Source organism: Dictyostelium discoideum (genome assembly GCF_000004695.1).
Source record: "Dictyostelium discoideum AX4 chromosome 2 chromosome, whole genome shotgun sequence".
NCBI lineage: Eukaryota > Evosea > Eumycetozoa > Dictyosteliales > Dictyosteliaceae > Dictyostelium > Dictyostelium discoideum.
In genome coordinates, this window is record NC_007088.5 from 7,220,431 (window position 1) to 7,243,676 (window position 23,246).

The 23,246-nt window shown below is 22.4% G+C and overlaps 8 protein-coding genes and 1 non-coding gene across 9 annotated transcripts in view; 3 read left to right on the forward strand and 6 right to left on the reverse strand.

Annotated features, from left to right (window-relative positions):
• Positions 1 to 50: 50 nt before the first annotated feature.
• Positions 51 to 2,263, reverse strand: DDB_G0276935 (DDHD domain-containing protein; the record flags this gene model as incomplete). The annotated part of the gene is made up of 2 exons (XM_637734.1): positions 51 to 1,964; positions 2,141 to 2,263. The coding sequence occupies 2 exons, from the start codon at positions 2,261 to 2,263 to the stop codon at positions 51 to 53; spliced, it is 2,037 nt and encodes a 678-aa protein (XP_642826.1).
• Positions 2,264 to 3,345: 1,082 nt separating this feature from the next.
• expl5 (expansin-like protein) lies at positions 3,346 to 4,062 on the forward strand (the record flags this gene model as incomplete). Its single annotated transcript, XM_637735.1, has 1 exon — positions 3,346 to 4,062. The coding sequence occupies one exon, from the start codon at positions 3,346 to 3,348 to the stop codon at positions 4,060 to 4,062; it is 717 nt and encodes a 238-aa protein (XP_642827.1).
• A 647-nt stretch (positions 4,063 to 4,709) lies between these two features.
• Positions 4,710 to 5,537, reverse strand: msp (membrane selenoprotein; the record flags this gene model as incomplete). The annotated part of the gene is made up of 2 exons (XM_637736.2): positions 4,710 to 5,185; positions 5,282 to 5,537. 2 exons carry the CDS (start codon positions 5,535 to 5,537, stop codon positions 4,710 to 4,712), a joined length of 732 nt encoding a protein of 243 aa, XP_642828.2.
• Positions 5,538 to 6,252: 715 nt separating this feature from the next.
• gxcN (RhoGEF domain-containing protein) lies at positions 6,253 to 9,886 on the reverse strand (the record flags this gene model as incomplete). Its single annotated transcript, XM_637737.1, has 4 exons — positions 6,253 to 8,609; positions 8,703 to 9,189; positions 9,351 to 9,518; positions 9,614 to 9,886. 4 exons carry the CDS (start codon positions 9,884 to 9,886, stop codon positions 6,253 to 6,255), a joined length of 3,285 nt encoding a protein of 1,094 aa, XP_642829.1.
• A 3,723-nt stretch (positions 9,887 to 13,609) lies between these two features.
• Positions 13,610 to 15,158, reverse strand: psmC2 (26S proteasome ATPase 2 subunit; the record flags this gene model as incomplete). Its single annotated transcript, XM_637738.1, has 3 exons — positions 13,610 to 14,489; positions 14,592 to 14,905; positions 15,066 to 15,158. 3 exons carry the CDS (start codon positions 15,156 to 15,158, stop codon positions 13,610 to 13,612), a joined length of 1,287 nt encoding a protein of 428 aa, XP_642830.1.
• An 877-nt stretch (positions 15,159 to 16,035) lies between these two features.
• Positions 16,036 to 16,765, forward strand: DDB_G0276915 (hypothetical protein; the record flags this gene model as incomplete). The annotated part of the gene is made up of 2 exons (XM_637739.1): positions 16,036 to 16,145; positions 16,651 to 16,765. 2 exons carry the CDS (start codon positions 16,036 to 16,038, stop codon positions 16,763 to 16,765), a joined length of 225 nt encoding a protein of 74 aa, XP_642831.1.
• Positions 16,766 to 16,773: 8 nt separating this feature from the next.
• tRNA-Ser-AGA-6 lies at positions 16,774 to 16,855 on the reverse strand. The gene has a single exon. It is a non-coding gene; the product is annotated as a tRNA-Ser (tRNA).
• Positions 16,856 to 18,210: 1,355 nt separating this feature from the next.
• wdr36 (WD40 repeat-containing protein) lies at positions 18,211 to 21,483 on the forward strand (the record flags this gene model as incomplete). Its single annotated transcript, XM_637740.1, has 3 exons — positions 18,211 to 18,348; positions 18,442 to 21,052; positions 21,152 to 21,483. 3 exons carry the CDS (start codon positions 18,211 to 18,213, stop codon positions 21,481 to 21,483), a joined length of 3,081 nt encoding a protein of 1,026 aa, XP_642832.1.
• Positions 21,484 to 21,768: 285 nt separating this feature from the next.
• The window catches only part of plbA (phospholipase B), a gene marked incomplete at both ends in the record, with an annotated part of 1,938 nt that continues 460 nt past the window's right edge, over positions 21,769 to 23,246 (reverse strand). The window contains 3 exons of the mRNA XM_637741.1: positions 21,769 to 22,434; positions 22,549 to 22,873; positions 22,973 to 23,246. The exon at positions 22,973 to 23,246 is cut by the window's right edge and continues 460 nt beyond it. Of these exons, the coding sequence (XP_642833.1) occupies positions 21,769 to 22,434; positions 22,549 to 22,873; positions 22,973 to 23,246 (1,265 nt within the window). The remainder of the gene's footprint in view (positions 22,435 to 22,548; positions 22,874 to 22,972) is intronic.

A 23,246-nucleotide genomic window follows, 5' to 3' on the forward strand; every position in this document is an offset into this window, starting at 1 on the left:
AATAATAATATTGATAAATATTTATTAAAGGTATTCTATTTATTTTATTTTTAATTATTATCATTTGATGATAGTCTTTCAGATATAAAGTACATAACATCATTTGAAAACCAATATGATTTATGAGCATTTAAAACTGAACTATAATCAGAGAATGATGAAAATACACCAGTTTGTTTTAATTTGTAATCAAATCTATATCCACCAAAATATTTGGTATTATTATTATTATTATTATTATTATTATTATTATTATTATTATTATTGTTATTATTATTATTGTTGTTATTATTATTATTATTATTAATATTATTTGATGGTGTTAAAGGTAATGGTTTATTTGGAGTATTTAATGATGATTTTTTAGAATCTAATTGTTGACTATCAATATAAAGATTGTAGGATGATCTATCACTTTTTTCACTTCTTTCACTTGATTCATCATCAAATTCACTATCTGATGATGGAAAAGAAGAACCATTAAAACTTTGATTCCTTTTCATTGATGTTGAAGATGCACCATCAAATGATAACATTTCAGTTTCCTCAACTAATACGTTTACATTTGATGATGGTGATGGTATTGGTTTTTGTGTTGTTAATTGTAATGCTGAATTATTTGGTATTATTTCATTATTATTATTATTATAATTATAATTATAATTATTATATGTTGATGTTGTATTATTTGTATTTGTAGTATTAGTAGTTATTGGTGTTGGTGTTGAATTTTTATTAATTACAGAATTAAGTTTACTTGTAAGTTTTGAAAGCATACTGGTAGTTGTACTACTTGTTGTTGTTGTTGTTGTATTATTAGTATTATTATTATAGTTATTATTAGTATTATTATTAGTACTAGTATTATTATTATTTGAAAATGAAGAATTTGAAGATACATTTGCTGTTGTTGTTGTTGTTGTTGTTGCTGTAGTTAATTCAATTGAATTTTGAATTGATGGTGTTGATACACTATTGTTATTATTATTATTATTATTATTATTTTGAAGTTTATTTACAAGTTTTGATTTTTTAAAATGAGGAGCTAAAGATTCACCAGCATCTTGAAAACCTTCATCAATTAAAGGTTCTAATAATGCAGCAACAGGATCAGATGGATCATAAATATTATAAAGATTTGTACAACTTGGTATATCAATTGATTGATGACCTCTAACTGTACAAAATAAACCAATTGGTGAACCAATACAATAAAGATTGAAAACATCAAATTCTAATTTTGGAAAATTAATTGATAATAAACTATTCTTTAATTCCTCTTCAACATCAATTTCATCAATATCTGATTCAGTTTCTTCATCACTACTATAATCATCTTTTAGCTTATGTTGTTGTTGTTGTTGTTGTTGTTGTTTTAATTTTTGTTTTTCTAATTTATTTAATTGTTTTTGTTTTTTATGATTATTTTGTTGTTGTTGTTGTAATTTTTGTTGTAATTTTTGTTCATCTTTAAATTTTCTCCAATAGTAGATATTACCTTTATCAATATGATTGGTGGAATCATATTGATAGTTGGAGGTGGTTGAATCAGTTGAAGAGTCAATCTTTGATATTGAGGTTAATTGATGACAGAGTATGTCGTAACAAATCATTGAACCTAGTGAATGGGCTAGAATTGATACTTTACCTTTGAATGTCGGATTTGCAGCTAAGAAATCCCTATAGATTTGATTCAATTTATTACCAACTTCACTATAGATATGTTGACTAAATGTTGGACTTGTAAATAATAATATATCTAATAATGTATGATTTATCAATTCACGTACAACTGGAATAGTGTTTGGTGTAACTTTCTTTATAAATGCATCTGTCTTTTTATGAACTCCTGAATGCCATTCAAGACCTATGAATTTACAATTCTTATTTCTTTCTGTTATTTTTGTAACATTTTGATAAGTTTGATTAATTTTTATAATTTTTTCATTCCATTTTTCTTCATGCTTTTTTTTTTTATTAAAAAAAGATATTATTATTAAAAAAAAAAAAAAAAAAAAAAAAAAAAAAAAAAAAAAAAAAAAAAAAAATTAGTTTTTAATGAAATAATTTTTATTAAATAAAATTATTATTATTATTATTATTATTATCATCATTATTAAATAAAAATAAATTAACTTACTTTACCAATACCATGAACTGTAATTATTAAATGGTCAATTATTTTATTTTCATTATTATTATTGTTGTTATTGTTATTGTTACTTGGTAAATCACAATTATTTATACTTATATTATAATTCATATTTATTGAATATAGAGATATAAAATTTTATATAATATAATTTAAATAAATAATAAATAAATGAATAAAAAAAAAAAAAAAAAAATAATGTCAAAAAAAAAAAAAAAAAACAAAAAATATAAGGTGGGGGAAAATTTTTTTTTTGTTTTTTAAACTCGTTTTTTAAAAAAAATAGATATTTTTTATTTTTTAATTTAATAAAAAAAAAAAAAAAAAACAATTATTAGGTAATAAATTTTTTTTTTTTTTTTTTTTTTTTTTGATTTTTAATAAAAACAAATTTATGATCTATTTGATCTTTATTCTAAATTTAAATTTTTTTTTTTTTTTTTATTTTTATTGTAAATTTTCTTAATTTATATTTTTTTTCACAAGTCACAAATCTTAAACTCAAATTTTTCATCAGCATTAATTATAAGATGGTGACTGTGGAAAAAATAAAAAATAAAAAAAAATAAAAAAAATAAAAAATAAAAAATAAAAAATAAAAAAAATAAAAATTAAAAATTAAAAATTAAAAATAAACTTATTCTGAATAATATTATTTTTTAATTAAAATAATTTGTCTTCTCCGTTATTTTCGCCTAACGTCGGGTAATAAAGGGACGCATTTTGAATTTTTTTTTTTTTTTTTTAATTAATTCCAACATATTTTTCTCAAAAAATAACTTTTAAGGTTTTTAATTTAAAAAAAAAAAAAAAAAAAAAAAATTATAGTTACAATAATTTAAATAACTTGAATAGAATTCCAAAAATCGGATTCCTTACCTACTCCATATGAATTTGATAAGTTTTTGAAAAAAAAAAAATTCAAAAAGAGGTTCAAAAACTAATTTTTTGACAGTTTATTAACTAATTATTGTAATTTAATTTTTAATATAATTTGAATTCTTAGACATTTGATTTTTATTTTTATTTTTATTTTTATTTTTTTTTTTTTTAAAAAAATATTTAAATCCAGTTTTTTTTTTTTTTTTAAATATATCTTATCAAATTATAATATTACAATTACAATTACAAAAAATAAAAAAAAATAAAAATAAAAAAATAATTTATAATAATAATTAAAAAATCAAATCAAAATGAGAATAAACTTTAAATTAATTTTAATAATATTAACAAGTTTTTATGGAATTATTAATTGTCAAAGTACTTGTCCATATTCTAAAACCGTAATTAATGGAGCATCAGCAACTTTTTATTCAGCAATGGATAATGGAAATTGTGGATTTGGGAAATTAACAGGACCAACTGGACCTGGAAATTATATGATTGCAGCTCTCGGTACTAAACTATATCAAAATGGAGCTCAATGTGGCCAATGTTTTAAAATTAGTAATTCTAAAAATGCTTCTGTCACTGTAATGGCCACAGATTCATGTAACGATGCTGGATATTGTCAAAGGGATAATCATTTTGATTTATCGCCTACCGCATTCTCAATATTAGGAGCACAATCTCAAGGTGTGTTGGATGGATTATCCTATGTTAAAGTACCATGTAGAGTTAGTGGTAATGTTAAAGTTATGTTAAAAGATGGAAGTAATGCTTACTGGACATCTTTCTTGGTTTTCAATAATGCTATTGATGTTAAACAAGTTTCAATAAAGTTAAGTGGAAGCTCCACTTATGTACCACTCACTCAAACAACTTATAACTATTGGCCATCAAGTATTACTGCTGGTTCTTTCCAAGTTAGAATTGAATCAATTGGTGGTGAATTCATTTATGTAACTATACCAAGTGTTGTTAGTAGTAAAATTTATGATACTGGTAGCCAATTCTCTTCATCGTGTTAAATAAAAAAAATGAAAAAAAAAAAAAAAAAAAAAAAAATAATAATAATAATAAATTTTAATTTAATAAATTAATATTTAATATTATTGAATTAAATAAAAAAAAAAAAAATACAAAATTATAATAATAAATTTTATTAAATTAAAAATAGTAAAAAGTTGTTTATTTTGTGAGGTGTAAAGTTTTTAATTTTATTTTATTTTTTGGTTAAAACTGGAAATTTTATTATTATTAAAAATTAAAAAAAAAAATAATAAAAAAATAATAAAAGAAAATCAATTAGTTTATCAATTTATAAGCGACTATTAATTTAGTTTTAGCATTATAAAAATCATTACAACTAATTTTATTTGAACTATTTATTTGTTATTAAAAAAAATAAAAACTACTAAAAATATACCATTACTTATATTTTTAATTTTGTTTTAAATTTTTATGCAACAAATAAAATAATTCAAATTTTAAAAATTCTTTTTTTTTTTTTTTTTTTTTTTTCTTTTTTTCCTTCTAATATGTCTATTCCTTTTTTTAATTTGTTTTTTTTTTTTTTTTTTTAATTCTATTTAATTTACTATATGTACACTAAAAACTATTTGAAAAAAAAAAAAAAAAAAGAAAACCAATTTAACCTAAAATTTGTTAATTCTTTTTAATTCTTTTTTGAAGGACGTAATTGTGTCCAAACCTTTTTAATTTTTGGAATTAAATCGGCAGCCCAAATTGTACCAACTAAAAGACAAGCATAACCTGTATAAGTGAAAACTATAGCAGAGAACCAACCCATAACAGACAAGCAAGTTATATTTTCATTCTCGCAACCAGGTCTATAGGCAGCAGGTGAAATGAAAGAGTGGATGGTCCAAATACTATTATCAACTAGAATATGTCTTAGAATATCAAAGGTTGCCAATGGAACAGCGATAGCTGTAAGATAAAAAGGTCCAAATTTAATCCAATGACCTCTATCCGATGGTCTCTTTTTACATTTATGGAAATGATATTGAGCAAGGTTTGAAAGTATACTAAGTGTAATGGCGAATGTTAAAGAATGAGCTAGTTCAACGGATCCTGCACTAACTGCAACACCAGAAAGGCTTGCAATGAGCACAGGCCAACATCAAGAACCTATAAAAATCAATATAAATATATATATATATATATATTAGTTTTCATAGCACTATTTTATTGATTTGATTATTATTATTAAAATCAAAAACTTACCAACTAAAGCTGGAATACTAATTAAAAGTGTAAGAATTGAAATGAATAATGGTTTTTTAGTTTGTTCTTCTTGTGGGGAGTTTGAGGTTGAGGAGATACCAATGTTTGCTTTTTCTTCATCGTTTGTCTTTGAAATTAATGGTGTAGACTCATCACTAGCATTATTGATAGATGATGATGATGAAGAAGGTCTAGCTCAAACGCCACCTTCACAATCTTCACCTAAATCCACTTTTGGTAAATTAAATAATGACATTTCTTTTGCTTTTTTTTTTTTCTTTAACTTGTTTTTTAAAATTATTACTATTAATTATAAAATAAAGAATTAAAATGAAAAAAAAAAAATAAAGAAAATAAAGTGTTATTATTTAAAGTGTGTGTGGTTATTAATGTAAAAATGTAATGATATAAAAAATAAAAAAATAAAAAATAAAAAAAAAAGTGAAAGAACGGTTTTTAAAAAAAAAAAAATAAAAAAAAATGAAAAAAAAACAATTATTAATATAGAAAGAAATTTCATTTTATTTTTCTTTTCCACAAAAGCGCCGACGAATAAAAAAAAAATTTTTAGATATTTATTTTAAATTTTAAAATTAGGAATTAATTAATTTTTTTACCATTAAATAAAACATTCACAAAAAAAAAAAAAAAAAAAATTTTATTTTCATTTTTTTTATTTTTTTTTTTTTTTATTGGTTAAATTTATTTATTTTTAATATGAATTTAGTATATAAAAATAGATAGAGCACTCAAGAATACACAAAATGATATAAAGTATAAAAAGGATGTAATCATTCCGTTTTTTTGATTTTTTTTTTTTTTTTTTTTTATCTAAAATTTTATTTTCAGAATTTATTTAATTTTAAATTCATTTTTTTATCTTAATAAATACATTTTTTTTTTTTATTTTTATTTTTTTATTTTTTTATTTTTTTCTTTTTTCTTTTTTCAGGTTTTGTGACTTATTATTTTTATTTTGGCATTGTTGGTAAAGAGAGGGGTATGGGTGGTGTCGTTCTTCCTTGAATTGTAATTCCTGTAGATTTTGACAACGATGCTTGGTGGAATTTTGGTTTATTAAAAAGATTACAAGTACCATTGGATAAAATTGGTTGAAAAGTAGTTGGAGAGTTATTAGTATTATTGGATGGAGGTGGTAAATCATTATTTGTTGTTACATTTCCAATGGTCGAAGATGATCGAGGTGGCGGAGCATGCTTTACAATTAAAGGAGGTGGTGGTAATTGAATTTCACTAGCAGTTTTTTTAAATGCACTATTTATATTACTAAATGGAGAAGAACGATTTGGTAAAGTACAAGTTTGATTTATTGAATTTTGATTATTGTTATTATTATTGTCATTATTATTATCATTATTATTATTATTATTATTATTGTTATTATTATTTATTGATGATGGTTTTGAAGCAATTGGTTGTGATATTATTGATGCAGTTGTAATTGGTGATTTTGCTCGTGGTGCTGGAGTTGGTTTAGTAACTGGAGATTTTGCTCTTATCACTGTTGATGGTGGTGTTGTTTGAGGTGGTGGAGTTGGTGATACTGAATGTGGTGTTGAAGAGGATGGTGGTGGTGGTGGTAATCTATTTGTATCACCTTGTTGATATAAATAAGTTTTAGGTGGTAATGGTGGTGGAATTGAATTGTTATTATTATTGTTTGAAGAAAAATAACCATCATCATCATCATTATCAGGTGGTGGAGGTAAATTTAAACAAGATGATGGTAATGGTGGTGGAGTGAATTTTGAATTATTTGAAATTATAGGTGGAGGAATTGGTGATGTGCAAGTTGATTTATATTCAGTTTTTGTAGAAATTGTAGTTGTTGTAGTAGTTGTAGTTGTTGTGATAGTTGTAATTGATGGTGGTGGTGGTAATGGTAAACTATTGAAATCAATAGGTGGTGGTAGATTTGAAAATTCTATTGAAGGTGGTGGAGGTGGTGGAAATCTTGGTGAATTTGATGATGAATTAATTGTTGTTGTTGTTGTGGCGGTTGTTGATGGAATTGGTATTGGTGGTGGGAATTGTAAAGGTGGTGGAGGTGGTAATAAATTTGTAAAACTTCTAGAACCACCACCATTTTTAATTGGAACATAGTCACAACTTGATGAAAGAGGTGTATTAAAACCAGATGATGGAGCAGATAAAGGATGTGAAGAAGCAGAAGTACTTAAATATTCAGTATCAGCAGTTATTGTATTATATGGACTAGCATTTCTAGGTGGTGGAGGTGGTTTTGTCATAGAATTTGGTTTTAAAACTTGTGATGCTGGAGGTGTAGTCAATTGAGGAGAAGATGATGAATCATCACTACCATATGAAATTGATGATATTGTTTGTGGCATTCTTCTTGCATTATGTTTTGTATCTTGTTGTTGTAATTGTTGTTGTTGTTGCTGTTGTTGTTGCTGTTGTTGTTGTAATTGTTGTTGTAATTGTTGTTGAATTGATGGATCATTTTGGAAATTATAAAATGATGGTACAGAACTTGCTCTTGAAAAATTTGAAGAAGATGGTACAGTGCTTTGAAAAGTTGGAGATAATGAATCAATTACAGAATGAGTAAGAGTACTATTGGGTGAAGGGTTGGCAGAGTATGGACCACTAAGAGGTTTACCAGTTGTTGAATTATTTGGAGAAGTGAAAATATCTTTAACATTTAATGGTGGTGGAGGTGGTTTTCTAGTTTCTCTTAAACTACCAGTTGGAGTAATTGAATTCAGTGATAATGAAGATGGTGAACCTGATGAAGTTGAGGACGAAGAAATTAAACCACATCTACCAATTGTACCATTACCACCACCACTATTTGAATGACTTTGTCTAGTATTAAAACTTGGAGATTCTAAACTTGGTGAATTACTACCACCACTACTACCACCATTACCACAACCACTATTACTTAATAAACCAGTTAAATTTGCCGAAGATCTTGGAGATGGTGTCATTGAAATATCAATTGATAAAGTTGGAGTACTTGATAAAGAAGATAAAGAACTTGTTGAATTTAAGAAAGTACCAGAATTCTTTTTTAAGAACCAACTATATTTAGCTTGTTTATTTTGATCAATTTTACCACCAGCCAATGATTGAATTGCAGCTAACCATTCTTTTTTCTCTGCTTCACTTGAAAAGTATAAACCAATAATCTTTTCTTTCTTTTCATTTAATACTAAAATTTCAAATCCTTCTTTATAACCAGGTAATGAATCAATTGAATCACGAATTAAAATATTTTCTAAATAAACTATTAATTTTACAGTTGAATTTGATTTTTTATTTTTAGCTAAAATTAATACATCTATATATTTTTTTATAAAAAAAAAAAAAAAAAAAAATTAATATTTTTTAAAAATTTAAAAAATAAATAAATTAATAAAATAAAATATTTTACCATTTAATAAAATACATCTTAATAATTCTTTATCTAATTTTTTTGAAACTAAACCTTCTTTTATAAATTTTCTATTTTGATTTGATAATTTTAAATCTGAATCTAAATTTTGTAAAGAATATTCAATTTCTTTAATTTTTTTATCATTTTCTATTTTCTCGTCGGCAAGTCTTTTTTGATGATTAATTTCCTCTAAGATTGAATTAATTTTTAAGAAACAATAATTTATAAAACCATAGTCCATATGATCGATTGGAGTATTCTCTAAAAGTGATTTTAATAGTAATGGATATTTTGTAATTCTTTGAATTGGTTTAATAATTAACATTGGAAATGATAATCCTCTTGTTAAATGACTCTTTGCTGCACCTTCAATACAATTTGAAAATACTTTTGATGAAATTTTTAATTTTTCAAATGATTCTATACATGTATTTTGATATGAACAAAATTCTTTATATAAATTTAAATAATCAATACTTTCAAACTTTTTTTAAATAAAAAAAAAAAAAAATTAATTAAATTAAATTAATAAAAAATAAAAAATAAAAAAAAAAATTAATATTATTATTATTTTTTTTTTTAATTATAATAATAATAATAATAATAATAATAATAATAATAATAATTAAAAAAATTAATAATTACAAATTTAGATAAAACTTCACCAACATTTTGTAAATGAGGTGGTTTTGAAGGAATTCCTTCTAAATTATGTATAATTTCCCTATGATAGTTTAATAAACCTTCAGTACATCCAAAAACTTCTTGAATTTGTTTAATATCAATATGTTCTTTAATTGGGTCAATATATAACTAAATATAATTTTATATAAAAATTATAAAAATTATAAATTATTAATACTAAAATTTCTTGTATTATAATTATTTTTTTTTTTTTTTTTTTTTACCTTTATAATTAATTTTAAATCTCTGACATAATTTGCTTCAGTTTTTACTAATTCTGAAACTGTTTGTTGTCTAATTCTTTCTTTTTTTAATATTAATTCATCTTGAGTTAAAGATGCTAAATCTATCGGATCTTCATCAAATACTAAACTACATGTATCTGACATATCATCAGCTGTACTTGTATTAGTACTTGTGCAACTATTATTATTAAATAAAACATTATTTACACCACAAATTATTTGTGATGTTGAATATTCTTCTTCTCTAATCATTTATTTTTCATATAAATATATATATTTGTACACAAATTAAATAATTAAATCTTTATTTTTTCTTTTTGAATTTTAATTTTTTTTGGATTTCTTTTTTTGGATTTTTTTTTTTTTTTGGATTTCTTTTTTTTAATATTTCTTCTTTATTCTAAAAAAAAAAAAAAAAAATAAAAAAAAAATAGTAAAAATTTTTAATATTCTATAAAGTAATTTTTATTTTTATATATTATATATTATTAAAAAAAAAAAAAAAAAAATTAAGTAATTAATATTATTATTAATATTAAAAATTATAATTTATTGTGGGTGAGTGAATGATGATTAAGAGTTTGTGTGTGTTTTAAAAAGAATTTTAATAATATAAAAATAAAAAAAAAAATAAAAAAAATTAAAAATAATAATAATATTAATAGTGAAAAAAAAAAAAAAAAAAGAAAAGAAAAGAAAAAAAAAAAAAAAAAAAAATATTAAAACCCACAAAATGATTATAATAACACACTCACACACACACAGCAAAAAATATTTTGTTGTAGTAAAAAAAAATAAAAAATAAAAAATAATGTATATTTTTATTGTGTTGATTTGAATTGGGCTGTACAATACATTATTTAATGAGAGTTTAATTTTTTTTTTTTTCTATTTTTAATTTTTTTAATTATTAATTGTCTTTAAAAATTGATTTTTTTTTTTTTTTTAATAATTTTTTTTTTTTTTTTTTTGATTATATCTTTATTTTATAATTTTGATTTAGAAAACTATTTAATTGATTTGACACCTGTTAAAAAGAAAAATCAAAATAATGGCAAAACAATATTAAAAAAAAAAAAAATGTTGTTTTTTGTTGGAAAAAAAAAAAAAATTAAAAATTATAAATAAAAAATTATAAAAAATAAAATTTTTCCCTTTTGTATAAAAGGTGATAAAAATAGATTGGGGATCCATGTTAATATAAATATATATATTTATTGTTAATATAATTTTTTTATTTTTTTATTTTTTATTTTTATTTTTTAATTTTTATTTTTAAATTTTTATTTTATTTTATTTTATAAGGTGTGGTTTGAAACTGTTGGTGAAAATATAATTATTTACAAATTTATAAAAAAAACAATTAAAAAATTAAGATTTGATTTTCCTTAAAAAAAAAAAAAAAAACTAAAAATAAAAATTTCCTTTTTTGTTTTTTTTTTTTTTTTTTTTTTTTTTTATTTTTTATGTTTTTTCGAAATTATTTATTTTCAAAAACATTCATAGCCATACATTTTTATTTTATGTATATAAAATATATATATATATACCCAAAAAATATTGATTATTATTTTGAAGTGTTTAGATAATTTAAAATAAATAATTATTTACACAGAATTTTAAAATTATATTGGGAACCAAATATGATGTTCTTATTATAAAACATAATAAAAAAAAAAAAAAAAAGAAAAAAAAAAAAAAAAGAAAAAAAAAATTTATATCTATTTTTTTTTTTTTTTTTTTTTTTTTTTTTTTTTTTTTTTCTTTAGTGTTTCAAATTACCCACCCCTGTTTTGATGATTATTTTGAAAATTTAATGCGCAAAAATGCGAGAAAATGTGTGTTGTTATTTTATTTGAAATGGTGATAAAGTGGAAAGGTTGTGTGGGTTTTTTTTGTCTATTTATTATTATTATTATCTTGCCATTAATTTGTTATTGTAAGTTTTTATTTTTTTTATTTTTTTTTTTATATGCACACACAATAGCACAAATACACAGATTTTATTTTGGGAAAAAAAAATAATAAAAAAAAAAAAAATAAATAAAAAAAAAAAGAAAACAAAACATTTTTCAACACACTTTCACAAAATAAAATATTGTTGGTCATTTAAGAGTTGGAGTATAAATATATTTTTTTTTTTTTTTTTTTAATTCAAAATAATACCACTACCAACCTGCTATTAAATCCATTACAAAACAACTTTTTAAATATGGTGGTGTGTTAAAAAATGAATTACAATAACATTCAAAGAAAAAAGAATTATTTTTTTTTTCCAAAAATAAAAATAAAAAAAAAATGAAAATAAATAATTTTACAACTACAAATAAATTATTTATTTTTATTTTTATTTTTATTTTAAAAAATTATTATTTTTATTATTATTTATTATAAAATAGAATGATAAAAATAAGTGGTTTAATTTTATTAAAGTAAAATAAATTATTATTAAAATAATTAGATATATTTAGTAGCGCCAAAACAAGTTACTAAAAAAAAATTTTTTTTTTTTTTTTTATTTTTAATTTGGTTTTATTAATTTTATTTTTGTGTGAACATAAATGAAATTATAATAACTTCAATAAATTAAAAAAAAAGATGAATTTAATAGAATTTTGCATTGTAATTTTACCTTTTTATTAATTAATTATAAATTTTATTTGATATAAATTAATTTCTAATTTTATTTCATCCTATATAATTATTAATGATGCTATTTATTTTTTTTTAAAATATTTAATAAATTATTTACTTTTTTTTTTTTTTATTTTAATTTATATTATTTTATTTCACTATAATAGTAAAATTAAACTTTATTTATAAAAAAATAATGAATAGAAATTAAATTTTTTTTTTTTTATGTGTTGATAAAAGTGATTAAAAAACATAATAAAAATAAAAATAAAATAAAAAAATGGTATGGTTTTAAAGTCCAATGGATTTGGGATTTGTTATTTAATCAGTTTTTTTTTTTTTTTTGACAATAATACTACTCTATTTATATCTTTGTTTATATATATAAATATATTCAAAATGAAACGAAACTAATATATTTAAACAATTCAAATATTATTTTTAATAATAAAAAAAAAAATATATTAAAAAAAACAAATAAAAAACAAATAAAAAAATCAAAACAAACCAATAAATATTTATTTATTTTTTTTATTTAATTTCTACTTTATAAAAAATAAAAATCCACACCACCACTCTAAACAAAATAAATAAAAAAAAAAAAAAAAAAAAAAAAAAATAAATAAAAAAAAAAAAAAAACTGTTGTAGTAGTATGATTCAAGTGGGGAGATATCTAAAATACCCCTAAACTTTTTTTTTCTTTATTAAAAAAAATAATTGTGTATTAAAAAAAAAAAAATAAAAAGAAAAAAAAAGATTATTATTATAAATTTAATTATTATTTCGATTTACTACAGATCCTCAAAAAATATATATTAAAAAAAAGAAATAAAATTAAAAATCCACTTTTTATTCTATTTATAGGTCATTGGTATTGTTTTTTTTTTTTTTTATTGAAAATATAATTGATTAAATTAAATAAAAGTTTGAAAAAAAAAAAAAAGAAGAATTAAATCTCTTAAATACTTTATAATATTATATTTAAACCAAAAAATAAAAAATAAAAAATGAAAAGGAAATAAATTTTCTCAAAGTAAAATTTATAATTTTAGATCACTTTTATTTATTATTTTTTTTTTTCCTTTTATATGAGATATTTTTAATGTCTATTATAACAATAAATAAAAGAAAAGGTATACCACATAAAATTTTAAAAAACAAAATTTTTTTTTTTCTATATTTAAATAATTTTAAAATTATCATTAACATATTTAAAATAAGATAATAATAATATTTTTTTATTTTATTTGTTATTTTACTTTTTTTATTTTTTTTTTTTATTTATTTTTTTTTTTTTTATGAAATATATATAAAATTTTTTTTTTTTTTTTTAAAAAAATTTAATTATAATGCATATATCTTGAAGTTGCACTAAATTTAGCATAAGATTTAATAACTTTATCAATAGCTTCTAAAAAGTCTTTTTCACTTACAACCTTTCTACGAGCACGAATTGCAAACATACCAGCTTCGGTACAAACGGATCTAATATCGGCACCAGTTGAGTTTGGACAAAGACGAGCCAATAATTCGAAACGAATATCACGAGCACAGCTCATAGTTTTGGCATGAATGGTAAAGATGTGAGCACGACCCTCCAAGTCTGGTAAACCAAATTCAACCTTACGATCGAGACGACCTGGACGAAGAAGAGCTGGATCCAAAGTATCTGGACGATTGGTTGCCATCAATACTTTAATGTTACCACGTGGATCGAAACCATCCAATTGATTGATCAACTCTAACATAGTACGTTGAACCTCATTGTCACCGCCTGCACCATCATCGAAACGAGCACCACCAATTGCATCAACTTCATCGAAAAAGATAATACATGCCTTCTTTGAACGTGCCATTTGAAAGAGATCACGTACCATACGTGCACCCTCACCAACATACTTTTGCACCAACTCTGAACCAATAACACGAACAAAAGCGGCATCAGTACGATTTGCAACGGCACGAGCACACAATGTCTTACCAGTACCTGGTGGACCATACATCAACACACCCTTTGGTGGATCAATACCTAAATTTACAAATTTCTCTGGATGCAACAATGGCATCTCAACTACTTCTCTTAGTTTTTCAATTTGTTCTTTACAACCACCAACATCCTTATATGTAATATCTGGTTTCTCTTCAACTTGCATCATTGTTACTGAAGCATCAATCTTTGGTGGCAATGGAATTTGAATTTGATATTTATTTCTATCAACACTATATATAAAAAAAAAGTAACAAAGAATTAATAATTAATATAATTTAATAAAATTTAAAATTAATTTTTCTTTTTTTTTTTTATATATATTATAAACTTACCCAACACGAATACCTTCTTCAACATCAGTTGGTGATAATTTATCACCTAATGCAACAACAAACTTTGCAATTTGTTTAACTGTAATAATATATTTTGCATTTGGTTTTCCAACATCAATAATTTTAGTACATCTTGCAACTTGAAGTGGTGGTTCTTCATGTGCAGATGTTTTATCAACAACTAAATCCCATTGAGAAGGTGGTCCAATACCTGTATCAGATTCTTTAATTCCACAAAGTTCATTGACTTTTGATGTCATCTTTTTAATATCCTCTTCTAAAATTCTAATTGATTTTGAATATGGTCCAACACCCTTTTTTTTTTTTTCATTTTAAAAATTAATAAATAATAATTTAAAAATAAATAAATAAATAAATAAAATTAAAATTTACTTGTAAAAAAATAAAATAAAAAAAAAAGAAAAAGAAAAGAAAAAAAAAAAAAAAAATTAAATATTTAAATAATTTACTTACATATGATTTCAAAAGTGCAATATCACCTTCATCTAATGCAACTGGTGCTGTTTCATTTAATAATTCATCTTCAACATCTTCTTTATTGACCATTTTTTTTTTTTATTGAATATTTATGTGGTTGTTTTATTTTTTTAATATAGTTAGAGATGGTTTATTATTTTGAGAAAGAAAAGAAAAAAAAAAAAAAAAAGATAAATATTATTACAAAGAAATATATAATATGTGGAGATTTTGTTATAGAGAATGTACAAAGGAAAAAAATCAAATTTAAAGAAATAAAGAAATGTAATAATTATGTGAAGTTATGTTTTTTTGGGGTAATTAAAAAAAAAAAATAAAAAATAAAAAAAAAAAAAAATTTAAAAAAAAAAAATTTAAAAAAAAAATAAAAAAAAAAATGTGTGAAGGTCATCAAAAAATTAAATTAAATAAAAATTTTTTTTTTTTTTTTTTTTTTTTTTTCAATTTTTAATTAATTTTTACTATTTTTTTTTTTTTTTTTTTATCAAAATTTCAACTTTCCCAATTTAGCCTTTTTCCACTCAACAACCAATTCAATAAATTAATATTAATTTCATCAATTTAAGTTTATGGCTTCCTTTTTAACATTGGGAAATTAATTTAACAAAAAAATAATTTAAATTATCTTTTTTAATGGCTCAACATTTTTTTTTTTTTTTCTTTATTATTTATTATTGGTCAATCAGTGTTCATCCAACAAAGGAAATAAACATATAGTTTTTTTATGAATATTAATTTTGAAATGTGATACAATTCTTTTTTTTATTATAATTTAATTTATCTAAAAAAGAATTGTTATTATTATTTTATTTTTTTTATTTTTTTTTTTTTTTGATATTAATTAATTATATACGAGATCTTGATCTAGATACTTAGCAAAAATAAATGTTTTATTTAGATTTAATTTAAAATTGTTAGATTAGATTAAAAATTCAAATAATTAATTATGGTTTATGTAAAAATTGTTTCAAAATTTATTAAAAAGGGAGGTGATAGGTTACTTATTAGATTGATTAAATTTGTTGCCGAAATATTGGCAATGCAGATTTTACTTGTGTCTGTAAGGTTTATTGATAAGAACGGCCTCCCTCAATAAATAGTTCAATTTTAATAGTTTTTAATTAATGAAATTTTTTATTTTTTGAGTTTTGTGGGATATAATAGATTCTTAAAAAATTCTTAAAAAACTCATTTCTTTTCATTTTTTTTATCCTTTGGGTGGTAAAACAAAAAATAAATAAAAAAAAAAAAAAGTTAATAAACCTTTTATTCATTTGTTTTATTTTTTTTTTTTTTTTTTTTCTTTCTCAAATAAAACTATTAATTATTGTTTATCAGTTAAATGAAGTAAACAGTGACTAATCCGTAATAAATATATTTATTTAATATATTAAATTCAATTTTTAGAAGAGATCATGACCATATAGATCATTTCCTAGATTTTCATTACATAATGCACAATCTTTATGATGAAGTTAGACATTGTTTTGTCTTTTATTTTTAGAATATCCCTCTTTTAATTCTTATGTTGTCCCAATTTTTGAGGTTTTTAAAAATTTAGATGTAAACCTGTTTTTATTGAGTCGGTATTACCAACTTTTGTAATGAGATTAATAGTTTTATTTGATATATCGGAACTTCAGTATCCGAACTTCGGAAGTAGTTTAATTGATTGAAAAAGTATCGACATCGGCAGGGTTCGAACCTGCGCCCCCGAAGGGATCTGATTTCTAGTCAGACGCATTAGACCACTTTGCTACGATGTCTTTGGTGAAATTTTGATTTTATTACTTAGTTATACCCTTTTATTTAGAGAAAAATCTGGAGGATCCAGAATCAATTGGGGAATAGAAATTTTCAACAGACTAGACATTCCATTAACAGCCAACGCCATAGCCATTATTTGCGAAAACATCTGGAGAAGAAGAAACAAGAAAATCCACGAAGGAATAACACTCAAAAACTTAAGAAAACAACTACTAGTACACGAACTAAAGAAAACTCAAACAGCAGCCTGGAAAAGAACAAAAAACAACATATACAAACTAATCAGACATGAAAAAAAAGCAACCAACAACGAACAAATAAAAAAATTCAAAAACATCATCTCCCTACAACTCGAAAGATTTAGCAAACACTGGAACTCACCACTACACACAGTAGCACTACCATCAAACCTCAACAAATATATTACGTCACTAAACACACTCTACACCCCCCAACTTTAAAAAAAAAAAAAAAAAAAAAAAACCATACAACCTTAAAAGGCACCTGTAATATCTAAAAATAAAATTAATAAAATGAGTCATATCTCAAGAAGAAGCAACTAAAAATTGCGTTATTCCATTCAAAAAAAATATACCCTTTTATTTACCGAATAATTTAATAAATATTTTTTAAACTAATCTCTTCTGATTGTAGTCAAAATAATAGGATTTATTTGATCACAACTTTATATTTAACAACAATGAAATTGATTTATTTTATTTTTACTATTTACACTAAAATTAATTAATAAAGAAAATCAGAATACCTAGAGTTGAGGGAACAATTTAAATTCTGGTTTTATCTATTAAATTTGGACCCTGTATAAATCTATTTTTATAAATAAAATTAGAGAAAGTATCTCGAGGAGAAGCACTCACAATTGTGTTATCCAATTAATTCAAAAAACAAAAAAACTAGGTAAACAATATATAATTTAATATTTTATATTTAATTTCTTTTATTTATTTTTTTTATCTTTTTTAATATTTTTAGTGAGTATCTCTAAACTGAATAAAATAATAAAACAACTAAACAATCATTTTCAAAAAAGACGGAAAAGCATATTTTAATTAAAAGTGAGGAAAAAGAAAAAAAAAAAAAAAAAAAAAATTATTACTTAAATTAATTTCGTTGGAAAAAAAAAAAAAAAAAAAAAAAAAATGAAAATTTCAAAAAAACGATTGTTGTCGGCTTTTTTTTTTTTTATTTTTATTTTTATTTTTATTTTTTATTTTTTATTTTTTATTTTTCTTTTTTTTTGTATTACATTTTTCTGATTTTTATAATTATAGTTATTAATAAAAAAAAAAAAAAAAAAAAAAAAAAAGAATAGAAAAATCATAAAAAAAAAAAGATGGAATCAGGATCACAAATCTTTCTTCCATATAAATCAGTTGGTTATGTCAGTTCAGGTGTACCATTTAAATTAAGAGCTGAAAAATTGCATTATTCAATTATGTTAGCCATTGGGAATTCTTTTCAATTATTAAATGTAATTATTATTTTTTTTTTTTAAAAAAATAAAAATATTATAAAAAAACATATATTAATGACATTATTATTATTATTATTATTATTAAATTAGTCAATTAAATTATTTCCAAGAATGGTATCAAATAGTCAAGAAGGTAAAATTAGAGATATGTCATTTTATAAGAAAGATCATTTTTTGACAACATGTAAAAAAGATATTATATTATGGAAAGGTCAATATGAAGAATTTAGATTTAGAGGACATTCATCAAAGGTTATTAAATTGATGGTATTTGATAATATATTATTTTCATTGGCAAAAAACAATGAACTGATTATGTGGGATGTTGATTCACGTTTAATTTTTAAAGAACAATTACCAGAATTTAATGCAAAAACTCATCGTATAACAGAGATTGTCCATCCACTTGGATATTATAATAAAATTTTAATTGGATTTGAAAGTGGTGAAGCACAAATTTGGAATATTAAAACAAAGAAATTAATATTTACATTCAATTTAGTAAAGGATAATAAAAACATTAAAGATAAAATCACCTCATTTCAACAGTCACCAGTTTCAGATATAATTGCAATTGGTTTTTCAGATGGTAATGTTATCATTCACAATTTGAAATTGAATAAAACAGTATTAAGTTTTCAACAAAGAGGTTCAGTTTCATCGATTTCCTTTAGAAGTGACGGTCAAAAGCAACATGTTGCCACAAGTAGCCATAGTGGTGATATATTAATTTGGGATCTTGAAAAGAATAAACCTTTCCATACATTGAAAGCACATGATAGTGAATGTACAAAAGTTGAATTCCTAAGGGAAGAACCAATCATTTGCACCACCGGTAACGATAATTCAATAAAGATGTGGCAATTCAACGGTGTAGATGGTGTACCAATTCTCTTAAGAGAACGTACCGGTCATTTAGATCCACCAAAATCAAGCGAATTCTTTGGCGATGAACAAGAGAACTCAGTGATTTCAATCTCTGATCAATCAATTCGTTACGTTTCAATTGTTGCCTCCACTTTTAATAAAGAATTATCAAAAAAGAATTTCAAAAAAGAAATGACTCCATTTAGTGGTTTCTCTACAAACTTTCGTAGAAATCGTAGTTGGGAAACTGCAGTTTCAATTCATGAAGATTCAAAACATGCTTTCACTTGGGATTGTTCAAGTTATTCCATAAATAAGAAATTAAATATTCAAGAACCAATTAGTTCAACTAAAATTTCAACTTGTGGTAATTTTGTTTTCTTTGGTACTGTTTATGGTAATCTATTGAAATTCAATATTCAATCTGGTATTAAACGTGCTAAAATTTTACCAAATATTCAAAAAACTTCAATAACAAGTATAATAGTTGAACCAACTAATCAATTTATAATTACAAGTGGTTTAGATTCAATTATAAATTATTGGGATTTTAATGATTTAAAATATTTATATTCAATTGATATTAATAATACCAATACAAATAATAAGGAAAATCAAGATAACAATAACAATGACAATAAAAAAAGTAAAATTAGAATTTCAAAAATGTTATTACATAGTGAATCTGGTATATTTGCAGTGGTTTCAAATGATGATAAAATTAGATTATATGATATTGATACACGTAAATTAGTTAGATATTTCAATGTTAAAGGTAATGTTAATAGTATTGTTTTTAGTCATGATGGTCGTTGGATTATTGCAAGTACTCAAGTTGATTCGGTCGTTCGTGTACTTGATATTCCATCTGGTAAAATGATTGATTGGTTCAAAATGCCAAAACCAGTAACAAGTTTATCATTCTCTCCAAAAGGTGAATATTTAGTTACAACTCATTCCGGACAATTACCAATTTATCTTTGGAGTAATCAATCTCATTTCGGTTCAGTTTTCCTTAAAACTCCACCTCAAATTCCAAATACAATCATTTTACCTTCACAAGTTATTGAAATTTCACCAATTCAAGAATCATCTAATAATAAACAAAAAAGTTCAACTAAAAAATTAAAAGAAAAAGAACAACATGAACAAGATGAAGAATTTGAAATTCAACAAGATTTAGGTTTACCTGAAGAATTTGATGAAGAAATGGAAGATAATCAAGTTGATAATAATGATAATGATGCTGATGATAATAAAAAATCAACTATTAAACAAATTGATCAATTAATTACATTATCAAGTGATGTTGCAAAAAGCAAATGGCAATCACTCTTAAATTTAGATATCATTAAAGAAAGGAATAGACCAATTCAACAAAATGAAAAACCAGCTTTAGCACCTTTCTTTTTATCAACTATTCAAGGTTTAGAACCAAAATTCGCTAAAATTGATGTTGTTAATCCTTTAACTATTAAAACTGCTGTCTCAACTGGTGGTGGTGGTAGTGCAAATACAACTGGTTCAACTGATGATAATGAAAATAATGGTGAACCAACTGAAGAAGAATTAAAAGGTTGGGATAATTGGGCTGGTGCTGATGATGAAGAAAATGATGATGACGATGATGATGAAGACAACGAAAATGATGATCAAGATGAAGATAGTGAAGATGATGAAGATGAAGGTGATGAAGACCTTGAAAAAACTACTGAAACTTTCAAAAATGAGAAAGAAATTTATAGATCAGACAAAGTTATTAAAACTGATTCACTTCAAGGTACAAGAACTAATTTTAATTTATCATTAGAAAATGGTTATATAACTCAAAATTGTAAGTGTAAAAAAATTAAAAATTAATAATAATAATACTTTTTTAATTAATTAACTGACTTTTTTTTTTTTTTTTTTTTTAATTAATTATTTAATTTAGATTCAGAAAGTTTAAGAATATTAAAATCATTAACCCCATCTGGTATTGATTTTGAAATTAGAACATTAACAACAGCTGATGATTATGCTGATATTCATTATATGTTTGATTTCATTGTTTATCAATTATTGAAAAATGGTGATTATGATTTCATTCAATCAATACTCAGTGTCACTTTAAAGGTACATGGTTATTTATTATATGATACCACTTTCAAAAGAGATCTCAGACAATTATTATTAGTATTTAATGAACCTTGGTTTAAAATGCAAAAACTTTTCCATTCAAATATTTGCATGCTTAGATATTTCACAAATACTTTAAATAATTAAATTATTTAAATTAAAAATAAAAAAAAAAAAAAAAAAAAAAAAAAAAATAACAATAAAAAAAAAAAAAAATAATAAATAAATAAAATAAAAGTTTAAATTTAAAAATAAAAAAAAACCTATAATAATATAAATAATAATAATTAACTTATTTTTTTTTTTTAAACATTTAAAATACAAAAATTAATTGATTAATTTTAAATGTGTTTAGAAAAATTAAAATATGTAATAAAAAAAAATTTTATAATACTTTTAATTTTATTTATTACTTTAAATTATAAAATTAAATTAATTAAAAGTTGTTGAATCAGAAGAAGAATCAGAAGAAGGTGAAGCAGGTTTCATTGATTGTAAGGACATTGTCATCCAATCGAAATTCCAAGTAGTTGGTTGACCAGCATAAGTGTATTTTTGATTCCATTGTGAATTCCAAGTGAATGGAGTTTCATTATCATGAGATGGACCAGATTGAGCATTTACTAAAAGAGCAGCAACCATATCAGCTGAAACAACTTTTGAATCGATACCACCGAAAGCATCAGGATCAAGGTATTGATTATTTGGGTCGTCAGCAGTGACTAAATCGAAACGACTACTAATTTGATTACCAGCATTACCTTGTGAGAATGGATCATTTTGCCAGTTATTATAACGAAGCATAGCTTGGAATTGAGTTAATGAATGAATGTTATTAGCATCACGTTTGAAAATCATTGATCTTGGACTTGCTTGATAAGAGAACCAGTTACCAAATTGTGCATAAGTTTCATTGAAACCAGTTAAACCATAAATATTCTCATAGAATGGAATATTAAATGATGGCCAATAACCAGTACGTAAAATTGCTGTTTGATCACCATATTCAACGTAATCTGGTACTTGTTCTAAAATATAAAGTGTACCATCTAATGCACCATAACCTTTAATAAATTTATTATAATCAACAATAATCCACTAAATTAATTAATAATAAAAAATAGTGTGTGTGTGTGTGTGTGTGTTAATAATAAAATATTAATATTTATATATATCTCTATAAATATATTGATTTTTAAAAATAAAACATACTTGATTATTATAAGTACCAGAATTATATAATGAAAAAGTTTGACACCAAGATTCACCACCAGTAGCTAAACGATTGGCAACGATAACTCTTATCCATGAAAGAACAGATTCTGATGTAATTAAATGATAAAGATTATTATTCATTAAACCATTTGTAGTTTCAATTACAACAATCTTTGTATCTAATAAATAGAAATCATCAATTGAACTAAGAGTACCTGGGTAACCTGAAAACATTGTGACTTTTGATGCTGGTGGTTGACCATTAAATAAATATTTAAGATTATAAACTTTAAACATTCTAACCATTTCATAATATGAAGACCTATAAAAAAAAAAATAAAAAAATTAAAAGTTAATAAATTATTATTATTATTATTATTATTTAAATAATTTAAAAAATATATATATTTAAATAATTTACCAAGTAGTATGACCAGAGAAAAGATCACTTAAATCATCAGTCATTTTAATTAAAGCTGAACAATGACCGGTTCTTCTCATAAATTCTTTGAAAGCTTGTTTTGGTGAAGTGGCAGTGGCTGGGGAGGTAACTTGTTTACCGTTGGTAAGGTTGAGGGCTGGACCAAGGTCAATCATATCACCATCCATATTCATTAAGAAAAATTCTGTGATGCCTAATGATTGTGAAGCGTCAACACCATTATCAATGACGGATTGGTTGTAACCACGTTGCA